This window comes from Saimiri boliviensis, chromosome 14 (genome assembly GCF_048565385.1).
Source record: "Saimiri boliviensis isolate mSaiBol1 chromosome 14, mSaiBol1.pri, whole genome shotgun sequence".
Lineage (NCBI taxonomy): Eukaryota > Metazoa > Chordata > Mammalia > Primates > Cebidae > Saimiri > Saimiri boliviensis.
The window spans coordinates 40,109,384-40,126,687 of NC_133462.1; the positions used below are offsets into that span (position 1 = coordinate 40,109,384).

General features: G+C 53.2%; 1 protein-coding gene across 1 annotated transcript; it reads left to right on the forward strand.

Annotated features, from left to right (window-relative positions):
- Positions 1 to 1,264: 1,264 nt before the first annotated feature.
- Positions 1,265 to 13,227, forward strand: GTF2F1 (general transcription factor IIF subunit 1). Its single transcript, XM_003938853.4, has 13 exons — positions 1,265 to 1,704; positions 1,788 to 1,834; positions 2,738 to 2,810; positions 6,703 to 6,896; positions 9,023 to 9,193; positions 9,693 to 9,877; positions 11,635 to 11,788; positions 11,869 to 11,930; positions 12,010 to 12,129; positions 12,275 to 12,348; positions 12,436 to 12,574; positions 12,785 to 12,902; positions 12,989 to 13,227. The coding sequence occupies exons 1-13, from the start codon at positions 1,693 to 1,695 to the stop codon at positions 13,191 to 13,193; spliced, it is 1,554 nt and encodes a 517-aa protein (XP_003938902.1). The 5' UTR covers positions 1,265 to 1,692; the 3' UTR covers positions 13,194 to 13,227.
- Positions 13,228 to 17,304: the final 4,077 nt, after the last annotated feature.

Genomic DNA, 17,304 nt, shown 5'->3' on the forward strand with positions numbered 1-17,304 from the left:
TTGAACATCTTCTTCCCTAGCTGGCTAAACAGCGGGCGCTTTCCCGGCGCCCTCCAGCTGCCCTTACATGGGCCTGACAGACCGAAAAGCATTAGTAAAAGAACTAAGATCACCTATGAATAACTAAGATCACATATGAATAAGATCACCTATGAATAACAACTATTGTTATATTTCTAGTTATTTTCTTCTTCATTATATGGGAATAGGCTGAGGTTTCTGACTCCTGCCTTGGAACTTATGGGGTCTCCCCCCTACACTAATCCACTCCAGGAATTAAAAAAAAAAAGTTTACACCACAGATTATTTCTGCCTCTTTCACTCCTATATGTCGAGGAGTTGGCAGTTCTTGACATTTAGTGGTGGATGAGGAATAAGTGAAACCAGACACATCGATGGTGTCTGTACCTCATGGCCCAACTTTTGTGTCTTGCTCCCCTTCCCTTTGCGTAGCCAACTCCTATGCATCCCTCAGTGGCCAACTGAAACCTCCCCTCTTCTCTGAGCCCTCAGAGCCCCGCTGTGCTTCTCCTGTTCCTTCCTGGGTTGTAGATTCCCATTTTATGAGTCTCCTCCACGACACTGTAACCCCCAGAGGACAGAGAGCTGGTTTGATAGATTCACCTGGCGGAGCCCGGAACCCAGAAGCGTGCTTGAGTATTTCCCAACGAGAGCAATGAATGGTTGTGCTGCGAGCATGCGCAATTGTGTTACCGCCATGCTTGAGCGGTGTGTGCACGCCTGGAATGGGGCAGGGGAGCTTGCACCTCCCTCCCGTCCTCTAGAGCCTCCTTCCCTTCCCCTTAGTAAGTCAGCCAGCCACACGCGCGACGTTACTCTTGTCCTGGGGCCTCAGAGCCCTGCCCATCTGAGGCAGCTTGGCTTTGCAGAGACCCATCCCACCAGCAGCCCTTGGGGTGGTCGCACCCCGATTCCGCCCAGGCTCTGACCCCTCCTGGCTCGGCTCAACGTCACAAGGGTCCCCACCCCGGTCATTTTGTGGGAATGACGGGGTCCACCCCTTCTGGGCAGGTAGAGGAAATGAACCCCAAACAAGTCCACGGGGAGCCAAGCAACAGTTCGACTGGACCCGAGTAGGCCTCTGTTGCTATGGTGACGCGGCCTTCTAGGCCCCAACGTCCCGAGCGGCATGGCGCATGCGCAAAGCGCCTGGGAGCCCGTAGGGACTACCTGCTTTTTTTCCCACCCAGGATGCCCCGCGGTCCTCGGGTGTGACGTCACGAAGGAGGGCGGTCCCACATTTGATGACTGCGCTATATAAAGGAGCGCCAGCGACAGAGGATGGTTAGTTTAGCTCAGACTCGGCCTTGTCGCTGCGTCTGAAAAGGGACCGGGGTGGCTCTTTTGAGGTGGTCATAGACGCCGAGGAACATAAGTGACGGCGCATTGAGGTGGCCACAGCCGCTTAGAAGCTTGCCATCGCGACGCGGCCGCCAGAGGGTTTCGCTTTCGGGTTAGGCGGCCGCGGAGGCGTAGACCGAATATCCTGAGCAGCTCGTCCGGTTACACTTTCCCAGTGCCAGAGGCACCTAAGGTTGGACTCCTCACACGGGGACCGGAACAGAGAGACCAGACACCGGCCGGCGGCTTCCCCGAGATCGAGGGACGCACTAGCCAGGGGAGAAGAAAGGAACCCGGGTCGGACCAGATCGGAACCACTGACCATTGCCCATGGCGGCCCTCGTGAGTGTGGATTTGGCGGGGTTGGGGGTCCCGGCGGCGACCTCGGCGGCACCTTACTCACCGTCCGCTTCCTCTGTCCGCAGGGCCCCAGCAGCCAGAATGTCACTGAATACGTCGTTCGAGTTCCGAGGTAAATTCCCCAACCCCATCTCCCACTCCTCTCCACCCCGCAAAAATGAAAACCTTTACGGTCTTAGCCTGGCGTTTCTGGCCCTGTCTGTGGGTCTCCCTCCAGAACGGGGGAGACTTGGAGGGCAGGGCGGCGATTAAGCTGAGGCTTCTCTGGAGGCAAACACTGCTTTTTGTATGAATGAGTGCATTAATACACAGCACGATTCAGCCTCCTGGCCTAACGTTCGAGAGAATATGATGCCGTGATGCCCAGGCTGTAGCCGTAAGGACATATTCCTCGTCCTGTTTCAAAATGGGCAGGCTGCCTTTCCTTTCCAGGCCTTTGTACATCCTGTTCCCTCTGCCATGAGTGCCTCCTCTCAACCCCTAAGCTGTGACTCTCCTGGCAGAATTCTTGTTGATTCTGCAAAACTCAGCTCCAGTATCTTCTTCCTCCAGGAAGCACTCCCTGACTGTCCTCCCTCCTCCCCAAGGCTGAGTTCCCAATAATCGCCACATCTTGGGTTTCCCCCAGTCTTTGTTCCTCCATTTGTTCTTCGTCTGCGTGCCGTTAAGAGGGGATGGGTCTAGTTTCTCTGGCAGACTGGGAATTCTTGCAGTCTTCCGTATTCAGAGTTGACAGGCAAAACAGACTGAATGAACTTGGGTGGGTTTGTTGAGTGACTGAATTAATGATTCAGTGGAATGGAATGATCGAATTAATGATTCAGTTGAATGGAACGATTGAGTTAATGATTTGATTGAATTAATGATTCAGTTGAATGGAACGATTGAGTTAATGATTTGATTGAATTAATGATCCAATTGAATGACTGACTGTATTAATGATTTGTTCACATTGATTAAATTAGTGATTGAATTGAATTGATGGATTGGTGCTGTCTCTTCTAATCCACTCTAGGAATACAACCAAAAAGTATAACATCATGGCTTTTAATGCAGCTGATAAAGTCAACTTTGCCACGTGGAATCAGGTAAGTGCCTGGGTCCTGGGGGTCGGGGGCTGGGGTGGTGAGAGAACCTGACCCTGACCTTGGTGGCTGTAATAGTTGCTTAGCTGTCATAGTAACTAAGTATTAATTTTCTCACTTTTCCCAAGTGAAGATAAGGTAGATGACAAAGAGTTGGGTGCAATAGTTCGCACCTGTAATCTTAGCACTTGGGAGGCCGAGGCAGGAGGCTTGCTTAAGGCCAGGAGTTCAAGAACAGCCTCAGCAATATAGGAAGACTCCATCTCTACCAAAAATAAAATAATTAACTGGATGTGGTAGTGTGCATCTGTAGTCCTGCTCAGGAGGCTGAGGCAGGAGGATCACTTGACCCCAGGAGTTGAAGGCTGCAGTGAGCTATGATTATACTACTGCGCTCCAGCCTGGTGACAGAGTAAGACCTGTCTCAAAAAAAAAAAAAAAAAAAGATGGCAAAGGCCCAGGCCAAGCTCCTGGGTGTCCCTGTAAGTTAGGTTTGGTAGGACCACAGGAGGCCATTCCTTAAAGGAAAACATTTAGAATTTGTGCCCACTGATGACCGTTTTTGCCAAGGTTTATCTGGGCAAGGGAGGGGACTGGGCTAGGGCCTTCCCCACAGCCCCTGCCATCAGAGGCTCTAGAAAGGACTTTGGGAGCCATTAAAGCATCCTCCACGGAGAAGTTGTAATGTGATCTGGCTGCTGTGGGGAGGCAAACTGTGGGTTTGAGGGTGGATAAAGGGAGACCAGGGTGGAAGCAACCGGACTGACTGGTCTAGGTGAGTCCTGGTGGGGACCTGGAGGCCGTGGAGGTGATGTGATGTGGCTGGATTCTAGAGTGTTTTGGAAATTGTATACATGGCCCTTAAAGCAAGAGCGTAAAGGTAATTGGGACCTTACTGGTCACATAGGTCATGATTAATGGTTACATTTGTAGAGATTTTGGTGCCTACTGTCAACAAGTTTGGCACAATGAGTTTCTTTTTATTTATTTATTTATTTATTTATTTATTTATTGTGATGGTGTTTCACTCTTGTTGCCCAGGATGGAGTGCAATGGCACGACCTCAGCCCACTGCAACCTCCAACTCCCAGGTTCAAGCCATTCTCCTGCCTCAGCCTCTCATATAGCTGGGATTACAGGTGTCCACCCCCACTCCCACCTAATTTTTGTATTTTTGGTAGAGATGGGGTTTCACCATGTTGGTCAGACTGGTCTCGAACTCCTGACCTCAGGTGATCCACCCACCTCGGCCTCTCAAAGTGCTGGGATTACAGGTGTGAGCCACTGTGCCTGACCTTTTTATTTTCTTTTCTTTTTCTTTTTTTTTTTTTTTGAGACAGAGTTTCGCTCTTGTTACCCAGGCTGGAGTACAATGGCACAATCTCAGCTCACCGCAACCTCCGCCTCCTGGGTTCAGGCAATTCTCCTGTCTCAGCCTCCTGAGTAGCTGGGATTACAGGCACGCACCACCATGCCCAGCTAATTTTTTGTATTTTTAGTAGAGACGGGGTTTCACCTTGTTGACCAAGGTTGGTCTCGATCTCTTGACCTTGTGATCCACCCGCCTCGGCCTCCCAAAGTGCTGGGATTACAGGCTTGAGCCACCGCGCCCGGCTATTTCTTTATTTTCTTGAGATGGAGTCTTGCCCTGTTGCCCAGGCTAGAGTGAAGTGATATGATCTGTCCTCACTGCAACCTCTGCCTCCTGGGTTCCAAGTGATTCTCCTGCCTCAGCCTCCTGAGTAGCTGGGATTACAGGTGTGCGCCACCACACCCAGCCAATTTTTGTACTTTTAGTAGAGACAGGGCTTCACCGTGTTGGTTAGGCTGGTCGTGAACTCCTGACCTCGTTATCTGCCTGCCTCAGCCTAATAGAGGTAGGGTCTCACTATATTACCCATGCTGGTCTTTTTAAAAATTTTTTTTAAAGACAGTGTCACTCTGTCACCTAGGCTGGTGTACAGTGGCATGATCTCAGCTCACTGCAATCTTTGCCTCCCAGGGGTTCAAGCCATTCTGGTGACAGGCTGGTCTTAAACTCCTGAGCTCAAGTGAGCCTTGGCCTCCCAAAGTTCTGGGATTATAGGCGTGAGCCACAGCACAAAGAGTTTTGATATGCATGCATTCTGGAGATGTATAGAAATTTTAGTTACACATTTTTTGAAAAGAAGCCTGGAACCAGGCCGGGCGCGGTGGCTCATGCCTGTAATCCCAGCACTTTGGGAGGCCGAGGCGGGTGGATCACGAGGTCAAGAGATCGAGACCATCCTGGTCAACATGGTGAAACCCCGTCTCTACTAAGAATACAAAAATTAGCTGGTCATGGTGGCGCACGCCTGTAGTCCCAGCTACTAGGGAGGCGGAGGCAGGAGAATTGCTTGAACCCAGGGGGCGGAGGTTGCGGTGAGCCGAGATCGCGCCATTGCACTCCAGCCTGGGTAACAAGAGCGAAACTCCGTCTCAAAAAAAAAAAAGAAGCCTGGAACCAGATGCCTACTATAGATGATAGGGAAGTCTAATTACTTTTAAATTCCTCAGATAAGGAATTTTGCCTCTGATGGCCTGCTTGACCACGAAGTGGTCTTTTTTTTTTTTTTTAATTGCATTTTAGGTTTTGGGGTACTTGTGAAGAACATGCAAGATTGTTGCTTAGGTACACACGTGGCAGTGTGATTTGCTGCCTTCCTCCCCTTCACCTTTATCTGGCATTTCTCCCCATGCTATCTCTCCCCAACTCCCCACCCCCTGCTGTCCCTCCCCTATTTTCCCCCAACAGACCCCAGTGTGTGGTGCTCCACTGCACCTGGCCTAAGGTGTTTTTTTCCAGTTCTGTGAAGAAGGTCATTGGTAGCTTGATGGGGATAGCATTGACTCTGTAAATTACTTTGGGCAGTATGGCCATTTTCACGGTATTGATTCTTCCTAAGCATGAACGTGAATGTTTCTCCATTTCATTGAGCAGTAGTTTGTAGTTCTCCTTAAAGAGGTCCTTTACGTTCCTCGTTAGTTGTATTCCTAGGTATTTTATTCTCTTTGTAGCAATTGCGAGTGGCAGTTCGTTCTTGATTTGGCTCTCTTTAAATCTGTTACTGGTGTACAGGAATGCTTGTGATTTTTGCACGTTGATTTTATATCCTGAGACTTTGCTGCAGTTGCTTATCAGTTTCAGGAGATTTGGGGCTGAGACGATGGGGTGTGCTAGATATATAATCATGTCGTCTGCAAATAGAGACAACTTGACTTCCTCCTTTCCTATTTGAATACGCTTTATTTCTTTTTCTTGCCTGATTCAGGCAAGGTGGTGTTTTTTGTTTGTTTTTTGGCTCAGGTGGTCTTTTTTGTTTGTTTGTTTTTTGTTTTTGAGACAGAGTCTTGCTCTGTCACAAGGCTGGAGTGCAGTGGCGCCATCTTGGTTCACTGCAAACCTCCGCCTCTTGAGTTCAAGTGATTCTCCTGCCTCAGCTTCCTGAGTAGCTGGGACTAGAGGCGCCCGCCACCATGCCTGGATAATTTTTCCGTTTTCAAAAGAGATGGGGTTTTACCATGTTAGCCAGGATGGTCTCGGTCTCTTGACCTCATGAACCACCTGCCTCATCCTCCCAAAGTCCTGAGATTACAGGCCCGAGCCATTGTACCCAGCCAGGTCTTTTTCTCTTTAATTTTAATTTGGACATAATCTCAAGTTTTCAAGTTGCAAAAATAGACACAGTGCAAGGCTGGCCCAAATTCCCTTTACCCAGATTCACCAAGGGCTACCATTCTCCTTTGTTGCCCAGTGGGAAGTTGGTTTTGAGCATCTAGAGCCCGGCCTAGCACGAGGACGGGCATTCCTGGATGGGGGCACTGCCCAAGCACAGCCAGGGACCTTGAGAGTCTTTGCTTCTTGCACCCACAGGCCCGGCTGGAGCGAGACTTGAGCAATAAGAAAATCTACCAAGAGGAGGAGATGGCCGAGTCCGGCGCGGGCAGCGAGTTCAACCGCAAGCTCCGGGAGGAGGCTCGGAGGAAGAAGCTCGGCATCGTCCTCAAGGAGTTCCGGCCCGAGGACCAGCCCTGGCTGCTCCGCGTCAATGGCAAATCGGGCAGGAAGTGAGTGGTAGGGCGGTGGCAGTGCAGGCTTAGGGACCAGTCTATGTCCTCCTTCAGCTTGCATCATTTGTGGGGTGCCCTCTCTGAACCTCAGATTCCCACTGGTGTGATGGAGGTGCCGGCACTTCATCCCTGTGGGGTTTTATTTATTTGTTTATTTATTTGCTGAGACAGAGTTTCGCTCTTGTGACCCAGGCTGGAAGTGCAGTGGCATGATCTTGGCTCACCACAGCCTCCACCTCCCGGGTCCAAGCGATTCTGCCTCAGTCTCCTGAGTAGCTGGGATTACAGGGGAGCACCATCACGCCTGGCTAAGTTTTGTATTTTTAGTAGAGATGGGGTTTCACCATGTTGGCCAGGCTTGTCTCAAACCCCTGACATCAGGTGATCCACCTGCCTCGGCCTCCCAAAGTGCTGGGATTACAGGTGTGAGCCACTGCACCTGGCTGGGTTTTATTTTTTGTTCATTTATTTATTCTATCTTATTTCTTTATTTATCTTGAGTCAGGGTCTCACTGTCACCCAGGCTGGAGTGCAGTGGGTGCGATCATAGCTTGCTGCAGCCTCCAGCTCCTGGGCTTAAGAGATCTTCCCACCTCAGCCTCCTGAGTAGCTGGGACTACAGGCGTGCCTCACTATGCCTGGCTAATTTTTGTATTTTTGGTAGACATGAGGTCTTGCTGTGTTGCCTAGGCTGGTCTTGAACTCCTGGGGTCAAGCAATCCTGGGATTACAGGTGTGAGCCACCGCCCAGGCCCTGGGATTCTAGTTTTGAAGATGAACTGAGGCTGGGCATGGTGGCTCACACCTGTAATCCCAGCACTTGAGGTGGATCACTTGAGGTCAGGAGTTTCAGCCTGGCTAATGTAGTGAAACCCTGTCTCTACTAAAAATACAAAAAATTAGCTGAGCATGGTGGCATGTGCCTGTAATCCCAGCTACTCGGGAGAGCTGAGGCAGGAAAATCACTAGAACCTGGGAGACGGTGGTTGCAGTGAGCCGAGATCGCGCCACTGCACACTATCCTAGTGGACAGAATGAGGCTGTCTCAAAAAAAAAAAAAAAGATGAACTGAGTTGGTGCTTGTGGCCTGGCTCTGATGAGTGCCACAGTGCAGGAAGCTTGGGTGGTTCATGACACTTGAGACCTCTCAGAGGGGGCAGGCTGAGGGCAGAACAGGAAGGGTACAGGTCAGATTGATGAAGGGCACTCCAGGCACACAGTGTGTGAAAGTGACAGACACAGGGGGCTCACACAGGGCAGTGGGTGCCAGGACGCACTGGGCCCAGTGGAGCCTTGGAAAGCCATAGGCAGGGAAGGGTGCTCGGCCAGATTGCCTGGACATTTTGGGTAGAAGAGGATGAGGTGGAGGTCTCGAGGAGGCTGGGCGGTTGTTTAGGCCTGAGGGAATGGTGGCCCGGGCCAGGTGTCCACTTCAGATTTGGCCATGCTGTGGCCAGGCGTGGTGGCTCATGCCTGTAATTCCAGCTCTTTGGGAGGCCAAGGTGGGTGGATCACTTGAGGTCAGGAGTTCAAAACTAGCCTAGCCAACATGGTGAAACGCTGTCTCTACTAAAAATACAAAAATTATCTGGGCATGGTGGTGAACACTTGTAATCCCAGCTACTCAGGAGGCTGAGGCAGGAGAATCGGTTGAACCCGGGAGGCAGAGGTTGCAGTGAGCTGAGATTGTGCCCCTGCACTCCAGCTTGGCATCTGGTGACAGAGTGAGACTGTCTCAAAAAAAAAAAAAAAAAATTTTTGGCCATGTCTTCCTGCTCCATCCTCCGACTTGGCTCCCAAGTTTCCCACCCGTGGCCCACAAGTAGCAGAGCTGGAGGCAGGGCCCGATGGGCTGACTGCAGGGCTGGGATAATCTCACCCGGTCTTTCCAGAAATGACGCCGATGCGCACACATCCGGCACTTCGCAGGGTAGGCTCTGGGCCTGCTCCCCGGATGTGGAAAGGGATAAGGCTCAGGTGGTGGAGGGGCTGCCAGGCCGCACAGGCTCATCATTCCGTGGTCCTCCTCCTGTGACACGTACTATCAAGAAGGCAGGCCTGGGGGACACACACAGGGCTGGGGCTGGTCCTCTGGGCCCGGCCATGACCTTTTCTCCCTGCAGGTTCAAGGGCATCAAGAAGGGAGGCGTGACAGAAAATACGTCCTACTATATCTTCACCCAGTGCCCCGACGGGGCCTTTGAAGCCTTCCCTGTGCACAACTGGTACAATTTCACGCCGCTGGCCCGGCACCGCACACTCACTGCCGAGGAGGCCGAGGAGGAGTGGGAGAGGTGAGCGGGCTGGGTGGCAGCTGGGGACAGAGGTGAGGGAAATGGGGCACATTGCCGTGTGCTGTGCTGGGGGAGCTGGGGACTCGGTGACCAGGGCAGACCCCGCTTGGCCCTGTTGGAGCTGTCAGCTCAGGAGGAAACAGATGCGAGGCCTTAGGCCCAAAGTGGGGCACGCAGAGCTCAAAGTGGGCGACCTGGAGCTGGAATTGGCAGAGCAGGGTGGGGTCTCAGTGCCCCCTTGGTTCCTGTAGGTCGCAGGAGGGAGAGGCTAAGACTCCAGCAGTGTGTGGGGACCTGCTCTTTGAGGAACTCTTGGGGAGAGGGAAGGCAGGAAGGGCCAGCTGTATCCGTGTGGTTTCAGGGAGTCCTGGGCCACAGCCCCAGTGCCCGGGGACTGCATCCCATGGAAGGGTGTGTGGGTGGTGCCCCTGGGGTTAGCCCCGTGCCAGCAAAGAAGCAGGATGGTCCCCGGCCTGAGTCCCCTGTGCCTGGCCTGCAGGAGGAACAAGGTGCTGAACCACTTCAGCATCATGCAGCAGCGGCGGCTCAAGGACCAGGACCAGGACGAGGACGAGGAGGAGAAGGAGAAGCGTGGCCGCAGGAAGGCGAGCGAGCTGCGCATCCACGACCTGGAGGACGACCTGGAGATGTCGTCCGATGCCAGTGACGCCAGCGGTGAGGAGGGTGAGTATGGGGGGCCGGGCATTAGGTCACAGAGGTGCCTGCTCAGGCAGTGCCAGTGAAGGCAAAGTCTGCCATTGCGCACAGTGGCCCTAGTATGAGAGACTCGTGGGGCCGGGCGCGGTGGTTCACGCCTGTCATCCCAGCACTTTGAGAGGCCAAGGCGAGCAGATCATCGAGATCAGGAGTTTGAGACCAGCGTGGCCAACATGGTAAAACCCTGTTTCTACTAAAAACACAAAAATTAGCTGGATGTTGTGGTGTGCATGTATAGTCCCAGCTACTTAGGAGGCTGAGGCAGGAGAATCACTTGGACCCAGGAGATGGAGGTTTTGGTGAGCTGAGATCGTGCTACTGCACTCCAGCCTGGGCAGCAGAGAGGGACTCTGTCTCAGAGAAAAAAGAATGAGAGTCAGGCGAGGCTGCCCAGAGGAGCAGTGATGTCACTCAGGAGGCAAGGAGAGCCTGTCAGAGCCCAGGAGGGTGGAGCCGTGGCTTTTTTTTTTTTGAGACAGGATCTCTGTCTCTTTCGCCCAGGCTGGAGTGCAGTTGGAGTCCAATCACAGCTCACTGTAGCCTTGACCTCTTAGGGTCAAGTGATCCTCCCACCTCAGCCTCCAGAGTAGCTAGGACTACAGGCTTGTCCCCCACCATGCCTGGCTAATTTTTTTTTTTTTTTTTTTTTTTTTTTTTTTTGAGACGGAGTTTCGCTCTTGTTACCCAGGCTGGAGTGCAATGGGGCGATCTTGGCTCACCGCAACCTCCGCCTCCTGGGTTCAGGCAATTCTCCTGCCTCAGCCTCCTGAGTAGCTGGGATTACAGGCACGAGCCACCATGCCCAGCTAATTTTTTGTATTTTTAGTAGAGACGGGGTTTCACCATGTCGACCAGGATGGTCTCGAACTCTCGACCTCGTGATCCACCCGCCTCGGCCTCCCAAAGTGCTGGGATTACAGGCTTGAGCCACTGCGCCCGGCCTTTTTTTTTTTTTTAATGGAGACAGAGTTTCGCCCTGTCGCTCATAAAAGTGCAGCAGCACAGTCTTGGCTCACTGCAACCTCTGTCTCCCAAGTTCAAGCGATTCTCCTGCCTCAGCCTCCCAGGTAGCAGGGATTACAGGTGCATACCACCACACGCGGCTAATTTTTGTGTTTTTAGTAGAGACGGGGTTTCACCATGTTGGCCAGGCTGGTCTCAAACTCCCGACCTCAGGTGATCTGCCTGCCTCAGCCTCCCAAAGTGCTGGGATTACAGGCATGAGCCCCGGTGCCCAGCCTAATTTTTGTATTCTTCGTAGAGACTGGGGTCTCACTCACTGTGTTGCTCAGGCTGGTCTCGAACGCCTAGGCTCCAGCCATCCTCCAGCCTCAGCCTGCCAAAGTGTTGGGATGACAGGTGTGAGCCGCTGCACCTGGCCTGGCTGTGGCCTCTTCCGGGGTTCCCATGAGAAACTGTACTCTGGGTTGGCCAGTTTCAGTCACCTGTGCGCTCAGGCTGTAGGGCTGTCCCTGGTTACTGGTGCCTGGCTGGGGGTGGTCTGGGAGAGGGAGGCAGTGGTCTGTGAGCGTTAGAGAACGTGGGTGGGTGGGTGGAGTCTGGACAGGGGGTTTGTTTAGGAGAGTTGAGCTTCTGGGGCCGGCCTTGGAGAGGCAGTCTCCCCAGTTGGTGAGGCCCCCCAGGCGCCCAAACGGCATACAATGTGAAAGACACAATAAACACCCGCTGCCGCCGCCTCTTCCCTTTCTTTCCCTGCTTTCCAGGTGGCAGAGCCCCCAAGGCCAAGAAGAAGGCGCCCCTGGCCAAGGGCAGCGGGAAGAAGAAGAAGAAGAAGGGCTCAGATGACGAGGCCTTCGAGGACAGCGATGATGGGGACTTCGAGGGCCAGGAGGTGGACTACATGACGGACGGCTCCAGGTGAGGCCCACGGAAGGCGGCTGCGAGACCCCATGTGCCCCGAGGCAGCACACTCACCCTCCCCGATCCCTGTCTTACAGCAGCTCCATGGAAGAGCCTGAGACCAAGGCCAAGGTGCCACAGCAGGAGGAGGGGCCCAAGGGTAGGTGGCGGCTGGGCAGGCCCTGGCGGGAGATGGGGGAGGGGGGCGCGGGGTGGGTGCTCATACTCTGTCTCCGCAGGTGTCGATGAGCAGAGCGACAGTAGCGAGGAGAGTGAGGAGGAGAAGCCACCTGAGGAGGACAAGGAGGAGGAGGAGGAGAAGAAGGCACCCACCCCGCAGGAGAAGAAGCGCAGGAAAGGTGCGGCCGTGTGGCTCCTGCGCTGGAGGCTCGGGTCGGGCCCCGGTACCCTGCTGCCTCCTCCCCTCTCCTCTGCAGACCTCCCTCATCTGCAGTGGAGGTATGGGTGGGTGCTGGGCCCTGACCCCTGTCCTGTGCCCCACAGACAGCAGCGATGAATCAGACAGCTCAGAGGAGAGCGACATTGACAGTGAGGCCTCCTCGGCCCTCTTCATGGCGGTAAGGCCCAGCCTGGCATCGAGGGAGGCCTGGGTGTCCGTTTCTAGACTCAGCCCCCTCACCCTCACCCCACCCTGACCTCTGCAGAAGAAGAAGACACCGCCCAAGAGAGAGCGGAAGCTGTCGGGAGGGAGCTCACGGGGCAACAGCCGCCCGGGCACGCCCAGCACAGAGGGCGGCAGCACCTCCTCCACCCTGCGTGCCGCCGCCAGCAAACTCGAGCAAGGTGAGCATCCGTGGCCTCTGCAGTCCCCACAGCCACGGCCTCCCGACCTCTGCTTTTGGGACTCGGGACAGAGAGGGGATGCAGATGGGAGTGGAGGCCTGTCCCTCCCTTCTTCCCTTGAACCCTAATCCTGGCACTGCCCAGCCCGGGTTCCTGCCAAGGGGTTCGGCATCCTGCCCCGACAACTCAGCCCTGACCCCACTCCTGCAGGGAAGCGGGTGAGCGAGGCGCCTGCAGCCAAGAGGTTGCGTCTGGACGCGGGGCCCCAGAGCCTGTCCGGGAAGTCGACTCCCCAGCCACCATCGGGCAAGTCGACACCCAGCAGCGGGTAAGCTGTCGAGGAGAGCAGCGGGCAGGGCCAGGACTGCCGGGACAGTCTCACTGATGCCGCCTTCCCCACCCTTCCATCCACAGAGACGTGCAGGTGACTGAGGACGCTGTGCGCCGCTACCTGACGCGGAAGCCCATGACCACTAAAGACCTGCTGAAAAAATTCCAGACCAAGAAGACGGGGCTGAGCAGCGACCAGACGGTGAATGTGCTGGCCCAGATCCTCAAGCGCCTCAACCCCGAGCGCAAGATGATCAACGATAAGATGCATTTCTCCCTCAAGGAGTGAGCCTCTGTCCAATAAACAGCTCTGCTCCCCAGTACTTGTCAGGCTCTCACTGTCCCTTTGCCGTCCTGCTCCCTGTCTCCCAGGGCCCCAGAGCTAGCAAGTTTGGAAAAGTTTAAGCCATTTCCTCCTCTGGCCCTTCTGGAATCTTCAGCTGCCTGGTAGGCCTTCTTCTCGTCCTCTGTCTCCCTGCTCAGCCTCCTTCGCGCTGACCAGGCCTGTGCTGCCCACCGGGTAGCAGTGCTTCCTTAGGCCTCTCTCCAGCCGTGACGGTCTACCACATAGCCCGTTAGGTCCTCAGTTTGGGCCAGGCATGATGGTGAGTGGCTGCAGTCTCAGCTGCTTGGGAGGCTGAGCCCAGGAGTTCAAGCCTGCAGTGAGCTATGATGGTGACACTATTCCAGCCTGGGTGACAGAGCGAGACCCTGGCACACACATAAAAAAAGCAGCCAGGCATGGTGGTGGGTGCCTGTGGTCCCAGCTATCTGGAGGCCTCAGCCTTCTCAGCACAAGAATTGCCTCTTGTGAACCTGGGAGGCAGAGGTTGCCGTGAGCTGAGATCACACCACTGCACTCCAGCCTGGGTGACAGAGTGAGACTCTGTCTCAAAAAAGTAAATAAATTGCTTAGATTTCTTTGTTTCCTTTTTAGATCTGGTATTGTAACAGACACTTGGATAATGTCTTGTTCCTTAGGTTTTGGTTTTGCCCTTCATGTTTTTATTTTTATTTTTATTTTTATTTTTTTTGAGACGGAGTTTCGCTCTTGTTACCCAGGCGGGAGTGCAATGGCGCAATCTCGGCTCGCCGCAACCTCCGCCTCCTGGGTTCAGGCAATTCTCCTGCCTCAGCCTCCTGAGTAGCTGGGATTACAGGCACATGCCACCATGCCCAGCTAATTTTTTGTATTTTTAATAGAGACGGGGTTTCACCATGTTGACCAGAATGGTCTCGATCTCTTGACCTCGTGATCCACCCGCCTCAGCCTCCCAAAGTGCTGGGATTACAGGCTTGAGCCACTGCGCCTGGTTCATGTTTTTATTTTTTTAGTTTTTGAGACAGGTGTCTTGCTCTGTTGCCCAGGCTGGACTGCAGGCCCCCTGCAACCTCCGCTTCCCTGGCTCAAGCCATCTTCCCACCTTAGCCTTTAAAGTACTGTGCACCACCATGCCCAGCTAATTAAAAAAATTTCTTGTAGAGATGAGATCTCACTGTGTTGCCCAGGCCAGTCTTGAACTCATGGGTCAAGCAGTCCTCCTGCCTCAGGCTGGTGAGTAGCTGGGACCACAGGTGTGTACCATTTCGCCGGCTAATGTTTCCATTTTAGGCATCCTTACTTTGTGGTCTAATGTATCTAGAAGCTGAAGTTCATGGGCCTCCTTGTGTTTCTTCTGACTCCCCTTGGTGATAGATTTTCTTGTGATTTGGAGTTGGATGCTCATGGCCAGCTGGGGGCTCTGTGGGAATCCAGGGTGGCCTACTTTGCAGGCAGTCCTTCCAGATGGTTCCACCTTGGCTTTTGCCAGTCGCCCAGGAGCGCCAGCCCCAGCCCATTTTGTGTGTGGTTCTCGGCTTGCAGGCTCTGTACCTACGTGACCACCAAAGCCAAACCCCCGATTGCGGGACCCTATGTTTCAGGTTCCCTGTGATATTTCGGGGGCTTCTTTCCTTCCTCCAAGCTTGGTCATGCCAGGTTCTGGAAGGGTGGGCTTTTCCAGTTTCTGGGCAGCAGTGTGGCTGGAATTAGAATTTGGCTGCACCCACTTTTGAACTCATCTTCTGGGCGACCCCCTTCCTTCGATCTTGCCGGTGTTTGGAAACTGCAGATGGAAAGCTTCCCCACCCAGTTCTGCGGCCCTTGGCTGCATGAGCAGGAATGCCTGAGATGTCGGGCTAATTCCTTGGAATGTCCCAGTTCAGGCCAGCCTCTCCCCATTCTTCTGCCAGGCCTTCTTGAGCAGCAGGGAGGCAGCTCTGGAGGGAGCCCCTGCCCTGGTGGTTTCACCCCAGCCATCCCCACTGCTTGGACCTTTGTCCAAGGAGGCTGGGCCGTGTGGCCCCATGGTTAGAGCAGGGGCTTTGCATTCAGGTGGACCTGGGTACAAATGCCAGGTCCGTTGCTTAATTCTGGGTGACTTCAGGCTGTTTTTTTTTTTTTTTTTTTTTTAAGATGGAAGCTTGCTCTGTCACCCAGGGCTGAGGGCAGTGGTGCCATCTCAGCTCACTGCAGCCTCTGCCTCCCAAGTTAAAGCAATTCTCCCACCTTAGCCTCCTGAGTAACTGGTATGAGAGGCACCATGCCCAGCTAATTTTTGGGTTTTATATTTAATTTTATATTTTTTGGAGACAGAGTTCGTTGTTGCCCAGGCTGGAGTGCAATGGTGCGATCTTAACTCACCGCGATCTCTGCCTCCCAAGTTGAAGCGATTCTCCTGCCTCAGCTTCCGGGAGTAGCTGTGACTACAGGCATACGCTACCATGCCTGGCTAATTTTGTATTTTTAGTAGAGACGGGGTTTCTCCACGTATAGGGCTATTGGGGCCCCACAGGGTCGTGTAGTGTCCCTTATGCTGTGTTGAGGTGCAGGATTTGAGAAGAGACAGGACACTGAAGAACTGGTGAAGAGCATCTGGACTCGGGGGGCCATGCCACCTGTAAGCAGAGATCAGTGACAGCCCCCAAATGCCCCAGAGCATCTATATTTATTAGGTACAAGCAGGGGGCAGGGTCGTGTGTGAGGTCATCATCTATAGGCTTAGCGATAGGGCATACATAATCACGTGAGTCCCAAGCGAGGGGACCACCCCATTATGTCACCTGGGCAGAGAGGTGAGCTGTGTGCAGCAGGGGGCCTTGCTGTGCGTAGTAGTAGAGCGTTGTGTACAGAAAAGGGGTCCACCCGCATTAGGTCACCGAGGCGAGGAGGTGGGCTGTGTGCATCAGGTGTTGTGCACAACACTTCTTTTCTGGGGGCTGGAGACTTTAAAGTATTTCTAATAGAAGGATACTGTAAGCCAGTGCAGTGGGAGCTGACAGATGTGTGCTCTTCTCTTAAGATATTTATGGGAGGATGATTTGAGCTATCACAGAAGTGAGAAGACTGACAGGGTGTACAGCCACCATGACCCGGTCACACCAGAGGGGTTCTTCTCCCTCGGTTACTTCCAGGATCTCAGGCCTGAGGCCTATTTCCACAGGAACTGGATGCAAGGTACTACAACTCCTTTATGAGGAGGAGAGGCTCCTGCTCCAAGCCTGCCATACAGCGTATGCCCTTTCAGGCAGGGATGCCACCGCCTGGGTCTTTGGTCCTTGTCCTGGTCTGGCTGTTTTCCCATGTACTGCTTCTGTTCTGGGCATACATTCTGTATAGGGCATACATAATCATGTGAGTCCCAAGCATGGGGACCACCCCATTATGTCACCTGGGCAGAGAGGTGGGCTGTGCACAGCAGGGGGCCTTGCCGTGCATAGTAGTAGAGGGTCGTGTACAGAAAAGGTTGTGTACACCTGAGTCTTTGGTTCTCGTCCTGGTCTGGCTGTTTTCCCATGTACTGCTTCTGCTCTGTGACTGCTCTGGGCATTCCTCCTACTACAAACTACTATATGGTTATATGGAAGGATTATATAACTCAGCACTAAATGTGTCAGTACGGCTCCGACTACAATACCTATGTGATTATATTGAAAGATTATATAGAACTAAGTATGCTAGATATAAGTATTAAGTATGATTGTATAAACCAGATATGTATAAATAGTAAGTTATACTTCAGGCACTAGTTCTATAAACTAATATATGATTATATATGAAGGATTTACATGAAGGAAATAGCTGAGTAATAATACTATAAACTAAGATATTCCTCAGGCCCTAATTGTGCCTGGGGTCTGGACGGTTCTCCTCCTCGGTGCCCATGGTGGGTGTTACCCACATCCGTGTTTGTCAGGCTGGTCTCAAACTCCTGACCTCAGGTGATCCGCCCGCCTCGGCCTCCCAAAGTGCTGGGATTATAGGTGTGAGCCACTGCGCCCAGGCTTTTTTCTCCATCTGAAAATTATCTCAGTAAGAAAAACCACAATATGGCTGGGCGAAGTGGCTCACACCTGTAATC